The sequence below is a fragment of the Onychostruthus taczanowskii genome, unplaced genomic scaffold, assembly GCF_017590055.1.
Source record: "Onychostruthus taczanowskii isolate IOZ18803 unplaced genomic scaffold, ASM1759005v1 scaffold97, whole genome shotgun sequence".
In the NCBI taxonomy this organism is placed as follows: Eukaryota; Metazoa; Chordata; class Aves; order Passeriformes; family Passeridae; genus Onychostruthus; species Onychostruthus taczanowskii.
Window position 1 is genome coordinate 60415 of NW_024507768.1, and position 19326 is coordinate 79740.

General features: G+C 43.3%; 1 protein-coding gene across 4 annotated transcripts in view; it reads right to left on the bottom strand.

The window, feature by feature from the left end:
• MAGI3 (membrane associated guanylate kinase, WW and PDZ domain containing 3) overlaps positions 1-18083 on the bottom strand; it is a 53077-nt gene extending 34994 nt beyond the window's left edge. For all 4 annotated transcript variants that reach the window (XM_041427071.1, XM_041427070.1, XM_041427072.1 and 1 more), the window contains exon 1: positions 17700-18083. In XM_041427071.1, the coding sequence (XP_041283005.1) occupies positions 17700-18021 (322 nt within the window). In that variant the 5' untranslated portion in view covers positions 18022-18083. The remainder of the gene's footprint in view (positions 1-17699) is intronic.
• Between the last annotated feature and the right edge of the window lie 1243 nt (positions 18084-19326).

The window sequence follows — 19326 nt, forward strand, 5'->3', positions numbered from 1 at the left end:
AGCATAGATGGATTCCCGTGCAGAAGCCTGCTTTTTCTTCAGGAAAGGGGGCCCACAGCCCTGGGATTTCTGAGGAGAAATTGCTGCTAGTCTCAGCCTGCCTGGCAGCTTGTGTCCCAGGCCACCAAGGGCTCGCTCCATGGCATGCTCACACTCAACACGTCCCTGTCTCCCTCCCAGGTAATGAAGGTAGGAATCCAAGTTGGGACTCAGCCTATAGAAAAGAGGAGTTCCCTAAGAAAATCCAGGCCACTTCGGGAGGTGAGGTGACAACCATGCCTGGACCAGTGACCCATGCGGGAAAAGAGATCCTGGCCCCTTTATGGACCCAGGGTAACTTCTGCTCATTCCCTGAAAAACTGCAGCTTCTTCAAAATGCAGGCAAGCTCCCTGTCAGGTGAAGCATTACATTTCAAGGCTCTTCACAGCCACATTAATCCATTAAACCAAACTCATTTACTACCTTGAAGCTGAGAAATATTAGACAGGGTTATGCCGAAAGGCTTGTTTAGTCATAGTCTGCTATACACCATCCAATAAATTCTTGGTAATATAGTCTGACTTACAGAAATTATGGTAGAGATAAGCATTACAGTATTAATAAATCATTTACCAGACTGCTCAAAATACTGACAGGGTGTTTACAGTACTAGTGAAAGAAATGAAAACTTGTTTATCCAGATTAAGGAAATAAGGTTACCACAAACTCCATTACAGAATGTACATCCCAGTTGACTTTGGGGATTTTCTTACTTTTGTCATTAAGAAAATCGACTCCAGAACCACCAATAGCTATGAACTTTGACTTTTTAGGCCCCCAGATTTAGATCACCCATTACTAAAAACTAAGAGGTGTTCCACACCAGCCTTCACAGAATAATGCCTTCACATCCTCAGTTGAGGTTGGTGACCAATTCAGAGAGACAAAGTTTCTCATTCCACATTCTTGAATATCCCAGCATTCTGTGCTGTTTCCTTGAAATCTTACAGGGTTGTAAAGATTCTCCCAATAATCCTGGCCACTGTAAGTAAACCGGTGGAAAACTAATATGATTGTGTTTGCTCATGAAATTCCATCATTAAAGCATTTCAAGTTCTGAAGATAACGGAAATATCCTTTGAAAGGCACGTCACCAAAATGTATTTGAGAAACAAAAAGGAGTGGCAAATCATGCACTGTTTATTTCAAAATATACCCGGAGCTGAGAGGGACATGTGAAATGTAAACAGTGGGAGCTTGGATGCAATCCTCCTGGATTTTAGTTCCATCTGTATAGAAAGAGAAAAGTCAACCATAACAGAAGGCTCTAGAGCGTGAGTATCTATGGGTGGGTCCCTGATCTGCCATGAAAAAAAAAACCATCTAGCTAGAGCTGTCAGTGCCATTTGGGCGGTGTATGAAAATAGCACTTGGTACCCAGTCAACACTTGCCATTGTTCACAGATGAACCAGAACCACTGAAGCTTGGAAATGAATAAGCCTCAAGTGCAGGACAAGGGCAAATGGCTTCCCATTGCCAGAGAGAAGGAATTCCTCCGCGTGAGGGTGCTGAGGCCTTCAGCACAGGTTCTCCGGAGAAGCTGTGGCTGCCCTGTCACTGAAAGTGTTCAAGGTCGGGTTAGACTGGGCGTGCAGCAACCTGGTCTAGTGGAGGGTGTCCCTGCCTACGTAATGAGACAATCCTTAAGGTCCCTTTCAACCTGAACCATTCTGGGATTCTGTGATCCAGCACTGCAAAACCAAGAGGTTCTTAACCTTTGGCCACCTACCTTGACCTCATTTCCCTGCCTGCTCCAGCACACCCACGGGCAGGGTGGGGGGACACTCTCCTGCACCCACAGAGGGCAGCTCTGGTCAAAGCACAACCAGCAACAAACAGCTTTTCTTTAAAACCACCTAAACACACAAGCACTCAGCTCACATGCCAGCCAGAAAACATTCTGAGCAGGGAGAGCATCAGCAGAGCTCTGGGCAGATGCCTGCCCCTTCCCTTCCATCTGCTCCTGGGACACAGCCATGCCTCCGCAGGGCATCCCCAGCCAGCACATGGCAGGGCGGGGTCATGCACCACTTCAGAACTAAGGAAAAAGTAGGAAATTGAGACCAGCAGCATTTGGAAACCCGTATGTAGGGCAGCAATACTACTCAGTTACACAGCTATAGCACAGATCTCTACTTTTCTTCTCTGTATCTTGTTACATCTGTAATGTTCTCAGCCTATGCATGATTTTCACAGAAAGGTAGCATTTTAAGTTGGTTTTATGCCCTGCACCAGCAGTAAAAAAATCTTGCATAGCCTAATGAATTGCCTACAACCTTAAGGATTTTTTAAATGAAAATTATATTTAGTAAAGTAGTTCCAATTTTCAGACTCCAGCTTCACACACACTAGCATCAGATATTATTACAGTAATACATCACACACACACAAAAATCCATTAACCATGGGAATACAGTCAGGAAAATTACCAGTGACCAGGGTTTACTCTGATAATGCCAAGTATTTTAACAGGAGAACAGCAAGGCTCAAAGGTCTGTGCAGCTGTTTCTGATACAAGATCAGACACTGAAGGAGACATACATAGAACTCAAGTAATTCAAAGTAATGAACGGGTTTCAAATAAAATGCAAACATAACCATTTCCTTCAACTTAACAGTAGGGAAGAAAAATGCAAAAGAACTTTACACAAGAGAAGTTTGACCTTTTTTATTATACAAGGAGACTTTCTTCCCTTTGATATTTTCTTGAGAAGTGAAAAAACATTGAACAGATATAACAATGTTTTGCTATTTATAAAGATTTGCTGTTTTTTCAAAAATGGGGTAAACTGGTCCATGATTTCCATTTCAAGTCAGATGCATTGACAGTGATGGTAAAGAACAAGAATCCAGATAAACTGCACCCTGTGAGCCTTTGCCACTATCAGGTTTGAGACAGAGAAAAGGATTTACAGGGATGCTTGGAAAAATCACTGAGCCCAGCCTGGGAGCTTGAAATACCTCACAAAAACCAAATGTAATTCGCAAGATCTAATTATGACTCTCAAAGTGACAAAGGGACATAAAGCACAAGAGGAAACAGGCTTTTGACACCACAACAGCAGATGAATCAAATACACTGACCAGAACAGAACACGGCATTGTCAAGGTTGGAAAAGAACTCTAAGGTCATCAAGTCCAACCATCAACCAGCACCCACAATGTTCGCCACTAAACCATGCCCTCAAGTGCCACATCCACGTTTCTTAGAATGCTTTCAGGGATAGTGACTCCACCACTTCCCTGGGCAGCCTGTTCCAAAGCTTTACAATCTTTCCCATAAAAAATAATGTCGCAACACCTAATATAAACCCTGCCTCCAGTGTAACTTGAGGCCATTTCCTGATCATGATCTACTCAAACCACCATGCAAGTGATGGAGCTAGTATGGCAACACACCAATGGGTTCAAACGTGTTAAAAGGATGTTACAACACTCTAAAAGGTCAAAACAACAATCAGACACATTGTAATACAAAAACACATTAAAAAAATTAAAATACAAAATTGTTTTAACAATAGCACTTGATTAAAACTTCTTAATTATGCACTCAAGGCCTTGCTAAGTTTTAATCACTGTGCAGCTCAATACACTACAGACGCTACTCTGGGTACGTAGTATCTGTCGCTGCTACACTTGTACTGTGAAGTCAAACACAGACGCTTACAGCCATGAAATAAGAGTCCTCTGTAGCTGTCACAGGTTACAGTAACACATAAATCATTTAGTCTGCTCTTAATTGAAAAGTGGAGCACCAAAACAAAGACAAGTAACCTGAACAATGGAGATGCTTTTCCTAGGGCTAACTATGGCTTGTTTTTCCCAATTTATAAATAATCTTCTATTCATTCCCTTAAATTTACAATGTGAGGTTTTAATTTATTCACACTAGAGAAAATGCTTTACTGAGACAGCAAACAAACCCATTTGGTCTGGAAAGCACAATTAACATATCCAACTGAACAAAATGTTACTTGAGTCCCCAGACTGTTCTAATATTAATGCTTCCCTTTGGAAATCTCCAGCTTATGTGCAAATTCAAACTTACTGACATTTAATATTATTCCATGTCATACCACAACAAGGGACCGCACACAGGGCACCTGTGCAGGTTAACCTGTCATAGTGTTTGGCAGAAACTGCTAATCCTTTTGTCTGTCCAGAGAGTGCATCATGTTTCAGAAGTGACGTATGTCTAACATACCACATCTCATTGCTTAAGCAGCATGCAGCTCTACAGAATGACACAATTCAATCACATCCCCAAAGAAAAATGTCCTTGCAGCTGCTCTCTGTTACACAAGCCATTTAATCTACTTGGGAGTTGGCACTGCTTTCCCAACAGAAGGGTACATGTTCACATGCCAAGACCTTTTTTGAGTGTTCAGATCAGAATAGAATTTATGCAAATCACAGACAGGTTTATTTTTAGCCTGCTTTCAATAGGAAGCAAGATATGCAATTACACCCTGCATAATTTCTAGGCCCACTAACCTATTTCAGTACCGAGTTTGGGAGGCCAGGAGTCTGACAAAGACGCTGCATGCCTGTTCTCCTTTGAGCAGACAAACCTGTGGGGTGACCATCCACCATGGAAAACAGAAAATGTTCCCAGCAGAGGTGTTCCTCTAGCTGTGTCAGTGAGCAACAGCACGTGGACCGTTGTAGCTGGACCTATAAACTAATTTACACAACAGCAAATTAGGCTTTTAAATACCAGCCCCATCCTGAACATCGCTGCTTTGCAATGCCTACAAGTATAACACCTTTTGTAACAGATCATTCCCATACAAGAATGTCACCCAAGGGCATTTTAGTGGCTTCTCGATGCCACTTTCCCATGAGACGCCCCCCAAGGTCCACCACCACAGAGGCCCCCTGAGCACAAGGGTAAAGGAGCAATTCCTGCTCCGACAAACATGAGTCATTATGCAACCTTTATGAAGGAATTAGAGCTTCCTAAAACCAGCTTTTCAAGGAGCCTGGGAAATCCCAGCACTGCTGCAGGGTGGGCTGCAGCATTCCCCAGGGACAGCTGATGCTTCAGGCTGCAGATTGCACTGCTGTAACTCACCACACTCTGAAGGACTCTCAGGAACCCGGAATCACTAAGATCTATGTGCCAGGGCAGCACTCCTCTGATCAAACCCACAGAAGTGCTGTGTTACAGCAGTATTGATTAGGGACATCTCACAGTTTAATTGGAAAACAACCCCCCCACAGAGCTCACTGCACAACAGGGGCAGTCAGTGAAATCACTGGAACTCCAGATGTGCATCAGCCATGACTAATGTCAGTGCTTGACTCACACAGTTCACACGGCAATTCTACACCAAGGGATGCTTTACTCAGTCTGCTGCAACACCCAAGGGCCAGGGGCACACCAGTGTGCAGCACAGCATCCCACAAAGAGCAGAGACATTGATCCACATTGACCTGTCACACCCATGAATCCCTCTGGTGTCACTGCATGAACTCCAATTCTATTATAACCCTATTTTGCAGGGAAGCTTCTGTTTACAATCTTTATCACAGGCTGTTGTTTAAGTAGTCAAGTAAGAGAAGACCATTTCCCTACATGCTCAGTTAATCATCACATAATATAAAAAATAAAAGGAATTTCTCTTTCTGTTTGCACAAGATATCCTATTATTTCATCACTATTCATTTAATAAGACTTATTTTTAGTTATGGAACCCAGGATTTTCAATTAACTGTGAAAGAGTGCTTTCTCCAAGGAGTACACATGTGAGGAGCCAGATGCCAGCAACAGAGGAACTGCTCAGCCTCTGAGATCCAGCTGCTTTCTAGTGAAGTACAAGCATGCTGGACTTGCCCAGGCAGTGCTGGCACATCCCATCACAGCCCTTCCCAGCAGGAACCCAGGTCACAGCAGCCAACCTGGCAAAAATACACCAGAGGTGCTGACTGATGAGCTCCAGCGTATGTCTGGGAGTGGTGCAGGATCCTACTGACAGCCACAGCTCGTTCAAAGAGCTGCCAGAGGCGCTCACCTCACTATTTGGCACAGTCATTGGAATTTCTAACAAACCCAGCCAGCTGAGGCTGACAGACTTCTCCTCATTACTGATGCAGCACTTAAGTTGAAAATCCATGCACTTCCCCATCACCAGTTTGCAGGAAAACATGTCTAAAACCAGATCTAAAATCAGCTCGGCTGACCTTGGTGTGACTTACCACAATACAGTCAGCTCTTCAGGAACACAGGTGGTTGAACTGATGCTGCCAATGTTTAATGTTCAAAAATTTCTTCTTTTTTTCCCCTAAATTAATATTATTATTTCCGCATGCTATATTTACTGTTTTACGTATGCCTCTGTCTGCCAAGGAATTGTTAACTAATCAGCATGATATTCATTTTGCTAGCACACAGCTGGGAACTTAGTCTTGCAACATCTGTTTCTCAGCATTTCTTCCTCTTATCCATCTGTAGTTAGCAAGAGAAGTGTCTCAATGGAGGACGTCAGTATGTGGATAAAGAAGCTGGTAATCAACAGCTATTAAAACATAAACCTTCATATTAATAACCAACTCACAGAATCACAGAATATCCTGAGCTGGAAGGTACCAACAAGGATCATGAAGTCCAACTCCTGGCCATGCACACAACCACCCCAATATAACAGCAATATGGTGATCTTCTTTCTAGAGATACTTCTGCAATAAAGTGTTCAAAACACTTGTCTTCAAGAGATTGGAAGATTAAAAATGGGCAAATGACCTATTCATTAAAAGGATAAATTTGATTTTCATAATCGGAATTTACTGAACATTAAAAGAAAACTTGCTCTTTCAGTGGTCAACTGTATAACAAATTCAGCTCTAGCTGGCACGTGTCAGTAGCTCCTCACCTATGGAGAGGTCATTCCACATGGGGAACACCACAGCTGTATTTCCAATTATTTTTAACTTCAGAGCAAACTTCTTTCACTACTCTATACAATAAACTAGAACTACTCAAAGCAGAGAAAAATAACATGGGCAACAAATCCATAGTAACTTCATTTTCACTCTATGATTTCCAGCATAAGCCATGTACAAAAACACTTCAAAAACTAAACCACCTGATTTTAGAAAATCCTGCAGGGCCACGGTGGTAGTCAGGGTACAAATGGTACAACCACTCATGGCCAGTTTCAAAGATACCTACTAGCCCTTCTCCAAGTACAATAAATGACAAAATAAACATTTCAGCAGTGAACAAGAATCAAAGTCTAGAGAACAGGGCAGCAAACAACTGCTCCCCAGCAGATGTCTGCGACAACTGTCTGGCTGATACGCCATTAAATTCAGTGACTAACTTGCACCAGTTGCGTTGCTTCAATTAAGCCTGCCCAGAGAACTGCTGGAGTCACCATCCCTGGAGGTGTTTAAAAAACATGTTGATTTAGCACTTGAGGACATGGTTTTGTGGTGCTGGTTGATGGCTGGACTTGGTGACCTTAAAGTCTTTTCCAACCTTAACAATTCCGCAATTCTGTAACTTAATGTTTGCACAACCACATTTGGCACAAGGTGATTGTTGTAAGCAAAATAATTATGTTGTTTAGGTCACGAGACAGAAAGAGTCCTCAGTTACAATAACAGAAGTTTCAATGCATTCAGACTGCAGTGCATTCCACGAGGGAAACTCGCCAACCAGCATCTGTATGGAGCTGTCTCCAAAGGCTGGAGTCACTTGTATTTGCTTAAAGAGCTCACTAAATTAAAGACTGACACAGAAATGGAATCCTTGAAAGAAAGCACTTCAAATAAAGAGACAGCTTTGAAAGCAAAGCCAAATCCAATTTCTGTTCACAATTCGCAATCAACCAGAAGGCAGCTATGGCTGTGCACCCCAACAGGAACACCCAAACTAACAGCACAGAGTTTGTTCCTGTATTTATTGCATCATTCCTTTCCTATCGCCTTGTGTGACTGTATAAGTTCTGCAGTAATCTCTCTGAAATGCTCCATGATCACTAGAGCACAGAGCTTGTTACCCACATAGATGGTTCTTTTTAAAACACTCCATTTTCTCCTCACTTCCAGGACACACACAAACCTGAAGGTAAGAGTTCTAAAATGTTCCATTTTTGTCTGAATACCAGTATAAGTCATATATCAACTGACCAATGTAATAAAACACTCACCTAGGTGATAAAAACCCACCCTGCACCTACAAGCGTAAGAATTACACTGGACAAATCTGACAGCAGGCACCTGTCCTAACCACATTAATCATTTCATAAAACTGCCACTGGAATGTAGTCAAGATCCTTCCCAATTTTACTCTTCATATTGAGTCAGAATCAGTCAGCAATTACATAGCGAGCACTTGATTGCTACTAAATAAATCCATTTAAATTCCCAAATTCATTGTTCAGTGCCCATTGGCAGATCTACAGCAACAGCAAAGAAAAGGAAACAGACATCTTGCTGTTCAAATAAATCATGGGATGAAATAGAGATTAGCTTGTCTTTACCTGCCAGTTTAAATTCTTATTAAGAGACTTAACGAGCCTTTCCCAGAGGCACTGTCAGAGCAATCAGGTGAAGCCAAGGCTGTGCTGTGTGTGCAGCACATCCTCACCTGCCCAGCGCAGGGCACCCAGAAGTTTTACAGTGCCAGGAGGGTCTGACTGGAGAGGGCCAACTGCATCATTTGTTACCCTAAAAAATAACAGTGCAAGTCCAGATGCCGATTAAGAATAGTCTTTGCACAGAAAAATTCCAAATATTCTCTGCTTCTCAACATAATTTGCCACAGCACTGAGGTCCAGCTAAGCCTTGCAGGCATTGCTCAAATTTTCTGCGTTTGAACCAAATGCACATTGTTACCTCAAAAAGCAGATTTTATTTTTATCTCCGCTTATTCATTAAATAGGAAAAGCCTCACACTTTGCATTTAGAATTTGAGAAAAGTCTTGCATTCGGCATTTAAAACTTAGACTGCCAAGTAACAACGAATGCTGAATCTTTTCAGATCACTTCAGTCTGAAGTGAGCACCCAGTTCTTGTGTCCCAATTTCAAATTCTTTAGATAACACCAAGTTCTGTCGAAGAACTGGGTGGTTTTTTTGAAAACACTGTTTCTGTCCTTAATATCCAGCATCTCTGCAGCCCCACACCAGGAAGAGCAGCAGACCTCTTAAGAACATAGTGCAAATAGAAAAAAAATATATGTATTTGCCAAAAGGCAGTAAATAAGGATTTCAAATTAATTTCCTGCCACCCAAAGGTAATTCAATAAAGCAGAAAGTGACTCAAGTCCTTTTTCTTTTTGCTGCATTACATCCACTATAAGAAACAGCTCACAGAAAGAACTTCCTAATGTAAAAGCTTTTTTACTATTCCTACAGCATGACACTTCACATTAGAGATCAGGTTTTGATGTCTGAATGGAAGAATACCCTATTTTTAGTAGGTTTTTCACTGAGAGAACAATTCGTAGTTCTGAATACTTTGCAACTTCCCTGTGGACACACTACCCACACTTGTGTACAAATACAGACTGATGAAAAGGTTAATGAATACCCCGAAGATGCCATCCTCCAATGCCCCCGACCGTCTGCCAATGTCTGATATCAAATAATTCCATTTTAAGCAGTGTCCAACACCACAGTTTAAATCGGGGCTCATCTACACGATAGTTTTCATGCTCCCTCATTTCAGGTTCCCTCCCTCTGCAAAGGCCAGAGAAAGTAAATAACCTCCTGATTCGTACCAGACACACCTGTCTTGCCTGTATTTTGTTACAGAATTTGTAGTAACATCTGACTGTTGCAAAATCTATTAAAGCTATGCAAATCACAGCATGGTAACAAAGTTTTCCAATATCCACAGAGTTCCAATTCTCAGTATTTCAGATAAGGAATTGCTGGAGTAACACAAATGCTTTCAATGCTTCTTTATGAGGCAAGTGCCAGCTCCAGTGTCAGACAGCTAGCAGCTGGAAATGAAGAGCTGTGAAAATAAGTTTTAAAAAATGTGCTAAGAACATTGTTTCAACAATAAAAATATCTCTGATTTACAAACAGTTGTAGCTTCAGGTTCAAACCACAACTTGAGTTTAAATAAACCCAGGGCAGACCCTGAATTCACCAGATCTGACCAACATCCACCAACAGGGAAACTCCAAAGGCCAACCTGAGCTGTGGCCACAGAGCATCTCACCTGCTCTCTGGGCTGCTCTGGGGTTCAAGGTTACTTCCAACTCCAGACACACAAACCTGCACATCAGCTTACAGGTGGTGTTATTTCTGCACTCCTGTTGGCACTATGTAGGGGCCCTGGGGCACAAAACAAGTTGTCACCATGCTCACCAACACCTTCTGCGAGCTATTTACTATGGCAGAACAATAACATGAAAAATTCAAATTAATAAGGCCATTTAGCCACCCAAACGAAGTCACAGTGAAGTGTTCCCAGTGTGGTACCTTACGGCTGAGCCGACATATGTAACTTTTCTCCTAAGTTCCTCATTTCCATATTGACAAAGTGACAGGAGATTTAAGAGATTTATGCTATAAACCTAAACTTAATTTTGAATCTGGACACTTTAAAGAGGTTAAAAGACATCCTTGGCTGTGGAGGACCACATATTCTGAAACATTTTGCAGAACAGAAAAATATACACACAGTACAATGCAAACAACATTCACTTCACTGCATTTATTTGCTATTCTGATGAAAACTACAAGTCCCGCTCTAATGAATTCCTTTAGGTACTAGCAGCTTCTCCTAATGAGCATTAATTAAACTTTTCCAGCATCTCTACCTTCACCACAGAAAAGTAATTACTCACTGCTGCCCTACAGAGAGGGAAATAAAATCCACAGGATTAGGTTTTTTTTAGAGTGAGTAACTAGGGCAGAGAGGAAAGCCTGCAACTTAAGAGTCAAGTTGTGTAGTCCGTAATTCCACAACATGACCAATACTTCAGGCCCTGGATTGAGTAAAACTGTTTTCCTGCTGCCTGTAAATAAACCACTAAACAGGGTTTAATAATAGTACCCAGGTTTGCCAAGGACATAACTACTTGCCTTTTTCAAAACGTATAAGAGGACACAGCACAAACTATTACCTCAGCTGTTCCGCATGGTTTAACCCCCAGCTGCACACACCCATCCACAGTTCATACCATATCTAGCAGGGAATACATTTAAAAAATATATTAGTTGTACATATGGCATATTGTTGCCATGTAAAACAAAAAGTATAATTGGCATCTGAATGCATAAGTGGCATGTCAGATCTTAAGTCATAGAACCATAGAATCATTATAGCATAGTCTGGGTTAGAACAATTTAAAAAAAAAAATTTTTTAAACAAGGACCAACACTCGCTATGAAAGAAAACCACAGCAATTTTGTTGTCAAACTTATGTCATGAGTATTTTTTAATACGCCAAGTACAATTCATTGAAGTTCACATTCCAAACATCATCTTCCAAGGAAGCACTGTCAACTAGAAGGAAAGCCAAGGCAACACATCTCTCAATACATTCCTTAGCACTGGAACACCACATTTGATTACTTACTGGTACTTTCCCTCAATGGCACCCACAGTACCAAGCAATTTTCACAAACAAGTCCTCCCTGCACCAAAGCATTTCCAATCTACTCTCACTGAAAAGAAGATTAGTGAAATTACTGAGAGATAATAGTTGCAACAACAGAGGTAAAAATACTTCCCTGGTACTTTTGGTCAGCTGGTTTTTGAGGAATTCTTTAGAGCAATAAAGGATGAAACAAGCCATTAAACATAATTCCCAGGGCTCTGACTCTCTTTTACGTAACAGGATTCTGAAATTCCTCCACTGCCCCCCCCCAAGTACATGCATTACAAGGAAATCATTTCTACAAACCTAAAACTTTAAGGCTTAGTTATTTCCTGATAGTTCTGTGGTTTTAGAGGAAATAAACTGGATGTTAATCCTCTTGCATTTAATGAATAGTACCAGCAGACTCTGCTGCTTTTTGCTGCAACAAGGTCATGGCAAACCTGGTGTGTAACCAAAGCAAAGTTGCATCTCCAGGCAATGAAATCTCAAAGCGGGGGATGGCTTAAGTAGTTTGGGTGTTATTGTTGTCTATTTGGGGAAAAAAAACTTGTCAAAATAATTTTTAAATCCATAGAATTAAAATTGTAGAAACATTTCATAGATTTTTCATAGAAATCACTTAGAGGCAGGAAGTACTTAATCAGCATATCAACTTACACCAAGTTCAAATTATTTATCAATAGGTTTATGCTTTGGTTTTTAATAATGTCAGCAAAATAAGTAAGTTACATACATGCACCTCTATACTCAGCTGCAGGACAGAGCTGGTAGGCAAAACCAGCTGCACAAACACCAGAAACGTGCCAGACACAGCACATGGCCCTCACTTCTGCTCCAGTTACACTTTTGCTGTGATCTTCCAAAAACTCCTGTAGGGAAAAGGAAATCTTATATGAAAACAGGCACTTCTGCTTTGTGTTGCTAATTGGTTTTTAAGAGAGTGATTCAAGAGAGTGATTTTCCTGCCCAGACTCACTAAGTTTTATGCTGAACATCCTTCCTCTGATACACGTTGTGTGTCCAAAACCCACAGTGCACACCAAAAATACCTAAAGTTTGACTAAACTACACAACTACTGAAGAGACACAATACTTTTACAGGGATTACTAAACTAGACAGCAAACCACCCAGTCATCTAAAGATCACACCATACAATCCTGAAAGTGTTTGGGTCAGAAAGGAACTTGAAGCTCATCCAGCTCCACCCCCTGCCATGGGCAGGGACATCTTCCACTAGACCACGCTCAAATACATACTTCATTTTCTCATCTTTAAGTTAACTTTGTGAAAAACATCACACAAAGAAAAGCACAAAGTTGCCTATCTGCTGCTTTGTCTATTTCTCTATAACTTTTACTAACAGTCTTAACCACCACAGGAACTTCATTCTCAATGACTTACAAGACTATGTTCTTTATTCGTAAACCCAAATCAGGTAATTTTTGCTTAGAATACCAAGAATTAAAAATCATTTAATTATTTGGATTCACCCAGTTGCCTGATTTCATGAGCTAAGAAAGACATGTTTACAAATAATCTAAGACCTAACTCAAATACCTTAAACCCCATTATTTTAAAATGCTTTCCGGGAATATTTTTGGTCATTCTGAAGGTGCCATGTTGAAACAGATCAGAGTACATACACTAAGATAATTTTGTCTCTCAGAGGAAAGGCATTACCCTAATTCTGTGTTTCTGTAGAAGCTGGCAGTGGTCTAGCTCCATGATGGAAGAGAGGAATGTATTACTCAGGAAGCCTGAGGAGCTATGCATCCAGCTCAGGTCCCACAGCCCTTGGCAGACGTTGGGTAGAGGCTCTGAGTGCTGCTGTGGCAAACTGCCCTCACTGCTTGAGAGTTAGTGAAGAGCCAACCCGTTCTGGACTGCAGAGGAAAGCCTGAGTCATTTGACCATGCTACGAAAAGCTCAGAGCATACAGGTCCACTGTAATGAATGGAGGTATCCCAGTTTCATCAAATGATGCTGTCTTGAAAAGGAAAACTGAAGGGGAAATGCTTTCTGCTGGAGGCTGTTGTCTCTCTAAAATTGTCCTGTATCAGTCTGGGAGCTGCCTTGCACAAAAAGCTTGCACCTTAATTGTATGGACACAGAGGACTATTAAGCTCTATTACCACTGGCTATTAGGATGTTCATGTAATTGATAATCTTGCTTCTAAAATTCCTCGTTATATAAACGTACTCTTGAGCAAGATCCTATTGCCTTTCCCTTTCACATACTTCCGTGTTTAAATTTTACTGTGATGAGTGCTGTGGTAATGATTGCACCAGCGATGCCCTCTAATGATTCTGCGCTCTTTCTTGGTGTGGTCATTTCAGATGATAAGGAGGCCTCATGTGGCTTTTGCGACTAATTTGTACTTTTTTGTTTCCTTCAGGAGAGCAGTTTTCTTCTCTGTTTCGATCCTTGATGTCTCTCAGGAGAGACCCTGTAGGATAGTGCATTTATCTGGAGCTGGTGGTGGGGCAAGTAGTGCTGTCTGTGTTCTCTAAACCCACCTCTTTGGCTCCCCTGTTTTAGGGGAATCAGATCTTCACCGGGACTGTACAATCAAGTACTTGTATTCCAGATATTCCTGGAAAGAACTTTCCTTGTGCAGGCAGGCAGTTTCAATTGAAATTCTTCCATATATGTTTATGCTGGGTTTTTACTGACCCTCACCAACCTTAGGTGTCTATGCCAGTAGAGATCTTGCTTAAAACCCCTGAAGAGCAGTTTGCTGCTACTCTGCAATGGCAGGAGGATTTTATCTGTGAATGAAGTCAAGAATGAACTAAAGATGAACCTTTATTAGAAGTCATGATTTCAACTGCAGATTTAATCTCAATGACTTTTGTCTAGGTATGACTCTTCAGTTCTTGTCTGGATTTAATGAAATGCTAGTCAGTTGTAGAAAATGGCTGTGTTTTATCTCAGAAGATACAATAACCTTAATTTTTTAAAGGAAGTTTCATTTTGCATTGATAAAACAAAGACACTTTGAAACTAAACCATCTTTTTGAAAACTTCCTAAAGTAAGCTAGTGATGCTCATATAACTTGCTATGCACTGTGCTCTTTTATTATTTAAGCATCTGCTTCAAGTTATTTTTCAGCTGCAAAACTTAAAAAAATAGAATTTTAAAATACGACAAGGATTGTACATTCACATTGACAGGTGAAAAAATTACTCTAGTTTTCATTACTGCTGTTTGAAGATCTTTAAATTCATTTTTCTGGTTCTTGTTTTTAATTCACAATGCTTCCTTTTAAGAAATATATTGTGTTCATGGACTGTTAGTCAAATTGCTTCTTGTTTCCTGGATGGGAACAATTTTCTTCTTCAAAGCAACCGTATTCTTGAGAATACTAGATTTGAATTCAGAAAAATAGAAGCTCTTTGTATTTTTGAGTAAATTCTTTATGTAGTTCTGCTGAACAGAAAGTGAGAGGAAAAATGCAATAGGAAGATTGCAGACTTGTGCTGATCTGCTACATCATCACAAAAATCAGAACTACTATCAGATTCAAGGAGACAAATCCCTCACTGTCAACCCCTGACACTGGATCCCCTCAGACTTCTGTCCCAATAGCACCCAAGCCTGAAGAACCATGGGGCATACAAAGGTCTGCTGGCAGAGCACTCCATGCCTTTCAAATGAGATGGTTTCAGTTTTGACTGAGGAAAATCATGAACACAGGACCTTGAAATGAAGTAACACAATCACATGTCTTTGAGAATGCCTATCAGGGACCACCAGCTCCTGGCCCTCACCTCCCTCCATCTCAACCACCCACATGGTCCCATGCACCTTCCCAGACATCTTCCAGAACTTGGCAGGTTTGGATGGCTCTGGATCAAAAGGGAAGCCAAATTCAAAGTCATAGGTCTTCACAGAGAATGCCTTGTCAACAACTTTCCTAATTACATATACCCTGACTGGAAAACTGCCACTGAGCAGCTGTGGCAGTCTTGCAAAAAACAACCAAAAACTAGTATGTTTTAAAATACTGTATTCAAGGACACTAAATCTAACAGAGAAAATGACTACAAAAATAATCTGATGTGGTACATATGTTTCAGTATGGGAAAATTTGCTGGATCTGAAGATTCAGTTTGATCTGTTCCAAAAGTTACATAAAATCAGCACAAAAATGCTACTTCTCTTTGTATAACTCACCAGCATTGGGTTTACAAGCTCTGGATGACTATGCTAAATAGCACAGGTCCTTACAAGACTCCAGCAGCAGTTTTCCTCTGTTTAAAAAACTATTCCTCTGTTTTAACCAGTTACTAAGCCACAGGAGAATTCTGCTCTTGTATTTTGGCAGCTATGCTGCCACACCATGCTCACTCAGCAAGATCCTCATCCAAGTCAGTGATACCTTACTGAAAGCCGACTTGAAAATCCACCTCACCAAAATACTCTGATTTGATTAAACCAGCCAGTGAAAGCAGCCCACTCTCCTCATTAAGTGGTATCAGTTCACATGCCCAATAGTCTCCTTCTCTTCTAAAACCCAAATTTTAATCAACTTGCTGGAATCACCAACCAGCCTTTGTTGATCTTCTGGACCCGTTTCTCATCAGTATTCTATATTCCCCACTCCCATTCCTTCCACACCACCTAGAATTTAAGAAACAGGTAACACACTACTGTTAACAATCGATATCTGGAAGTCCTCATGAACATCATCTGGTTCTTGCCATTTTCTATTGCTAATTGCAGCAATTACTTCTAAATATTTTCTGCCAATTTTGACAGTTTGACATTGCTGTTATAGAAATTCCCAAGCACAAGAATATTCCTATTTCACTCCATAGGACATACAAGAAATCCCTCTGAACTATAGTTTCATCTTCCACAAGCTTTCTCTTTTAAAAAGAGATTATTTTCTATCTTAAACAATTTGTTCCTCTTTTTAAAATCCTCTTACTTCACATCTAACTTGCAGCAGTTTGTTCTTTTCCATTTTCTCCCTTCAGAAAGGATTTACAATTTTGTAAATTAAGACCTTTTTCAAAACCTACCAGGCTTCTGTAGGTGCTTTTAAGATGCACGTCTGTTTCATTTTTTTGATTGTTGTTTTAATTTAGCAAGCTATATGAATCAGGACCAACAGCACAGTCTCTATATGGAAGATGACTTTCCATTAGTGGGCAAACAGGGAAAACCTGACTTAAAATACGTATTACGTGAAGTCAAATAGCACCCACCAGTTACCAAAGAAGAACAAGAGAAGTGTTCAGCAAACAAGCTCCATGAGAAATATTACAGACCCCAATCATAGAAACACTGATATCCACTGGGATTCAGAGAAAAATATTTTTTTCCCTAGACACCTTCTCATAAGGCAGTAGGCTCACATCTGGGTTGCCTGACCAAGAAAGAGCTCATGAATTAACTCATGCAGCTGCAGGTGCCACCACTCAGCATTAATTTGACATTTAACAGGCACGTTGATAAACATAATTTTACCACAAGCATTAGTTAATTGAAGTGTACTCAGAAATAACACAAATCTGTGGAAAAAAAGAACAGCCGGAGTTTGTTCTCAGGGTTCTTTATCTCTGCCAAATGGGAAACCAACAGGATGAAGTGATGGCACTCCGGTGCTCCATCCCGGCCATTCCCCCACCCACCCTCGACCTCTGCAAGCATCGGATTATATAAACACCACGGAAAGCACCTCCGAGAAGAGGACGCAGGCACCGGACCCTCAGAAGGCCGTTGAGTCACCCGGAGGCCCGCGAGGGTCATACCCGCACAAACACCGCATCGCAGCGGCGCGAAGCTGGGCATTCCGGGCGGGGAGAGGACCCTCGGGGGAGGCCACCGGGACGAGCGAGCACCGTCCCGGGGCCGCCTCCTCCCTTACATCACGCCGCTCGGCAGCGGCGCCTTCCCGAACCCGCGGAAACTTTCCCAGCGGGGCACCCGCGCCCCGGATTCCGCCCGGTTGCCTCCGGGCGCCGCTTCCCGCCGCGGCCCTCCCGCCGCCCCGCAGGGCGCCGGCGCGGCCGGGCCTACGCGCGGCCGGCTGGGCGGCGGCGGGAGGGCCTCGGTCCAGCTCGGCGGCGGAGGGCACTCACCTGGGCGCACGGTCTTGAGGCGCACGGGCTCCCTGAAGTGCCGCACCACAGCTAGCGTGTCGCGGTGCGTGAGGCCGCTCACCGGCGTACCGTTCACCTCCAGCAGCACGTCCCCCGGCGCCGGCGCCTTGCCCGAGAGCAGCGCGGGGCCCGGCGCGCCCTCGCCGCCCGCGGGCAGCCGGCCCGCCAGGTACGGGAACTCGCCGCGCTCGGCGCCGCCGCGCAGCAGATCGGGGTCGGGGCCCGCTGGGCCGCCCCAGGACACCACGCACTCCTGCACCTTGCTCAGCCAGTGCCGCTTCTTTCGCAGCGTCTTGGACATGCCGCAACACGGGGCGACGCTACCCACCCCGCGCTGCCGCCGCTCCCGCCCCGGCCGCGGCTGCCGCCCGACTGCCGCCCCAGCCCCGCCTCGCCGACCTCACCCCTCCAGGCTCCGCCCTTCCCGTCTCCGCCGCGGTCTGCCGGCCTCACTGGCCGCGCCCCTCATGGCCTGCCACGCCCTGGACACGCCGGTGGCGCGAGGGTGCTGGTCACAGGCTGTTCGGGGGCCGGGCCGGGCCGGGGCATATAGGGGGCTTAGACCCGACCCACCGGGATCCCCTAGGAGCCGCGGCACGTTCCGGATGTGGCCCCCTGCCCCGGAAAGAGCCCCTCAGGCAATGCCTGCCTAGGCCGGGATATCCCCTCAGCCAGGAGTTCCCCAGCCAGGAGTTCCCTTTTGCCGCACGGTCCCCTCTCAGCGAGGGCTAGCGTTGTGTAGGATCTCTCCTCAGCCAGGATCTCCTCAGTCAGTGCCCATCCCAGGCTGGGTCTCCTGTCAGCCAGCATCTCTGTCCGGATCTCTCCTCAGACAGGAGCCCCCCTCAGCCAGGGCCTTGCTCAGCTAAGAGCCCCCAGTCAGCTCCCGCCTAAGGAAGAGTTTACCTTCAGCCAGGGCCACCCCTTAGCCAGGAGGCGCCCTTGGCAGCTGGGTTTGAGATAGGTGTGAGAGCTGAGGTGGGGTGTCCATGGTCCACTCTCATGTTTGCACTTAGTGCCTGCACAACCAGACAGGCAGAGACACCACTCCTGTGTATTCCCAGCATTCCTATGGCTACTGCTGCTGGAACCAGTTGGTTCAAAGTAGCTTGAGCACCTCAGGCCAAAGCATAGCTCAGAACAGTGGGTACAATTTAAATATAAACAGACGCAGATACTTTTTCAACTGGAAAACACAAATCCAGTAGGTTTTCTCTTCATATGAGCCTGTTTATTTAGCTGTGATTCACAGATCTCAGCACAGCAATTAACTCATGCCAGGTGCAGATTACACACCAGGTATGCGACATGTACATCCCAGCATTTGGGAGCACAGCACAGCACAGCTGCTGAACAAAGAAAACACTAAAAAGTATGAACTACGGGAAAGTTCATTCAAAATCAGTGACACTGCTATAAGAGCTAGAAATTAATTATTTGAAAGCTTTCTGGTTCAAATTGCAAATTTCATTGCCCAGTCATCACATTTTTTTTTCTCTCTTAATCAGAGGCTGAATTTCCACTGCAAATCTCTTGTGATGTCTACAATGTTTTAGGAGTGTCTTGAAGGCTCCAGCTGTGCCCAGTGGGCTGAAGTCCTTAAGGA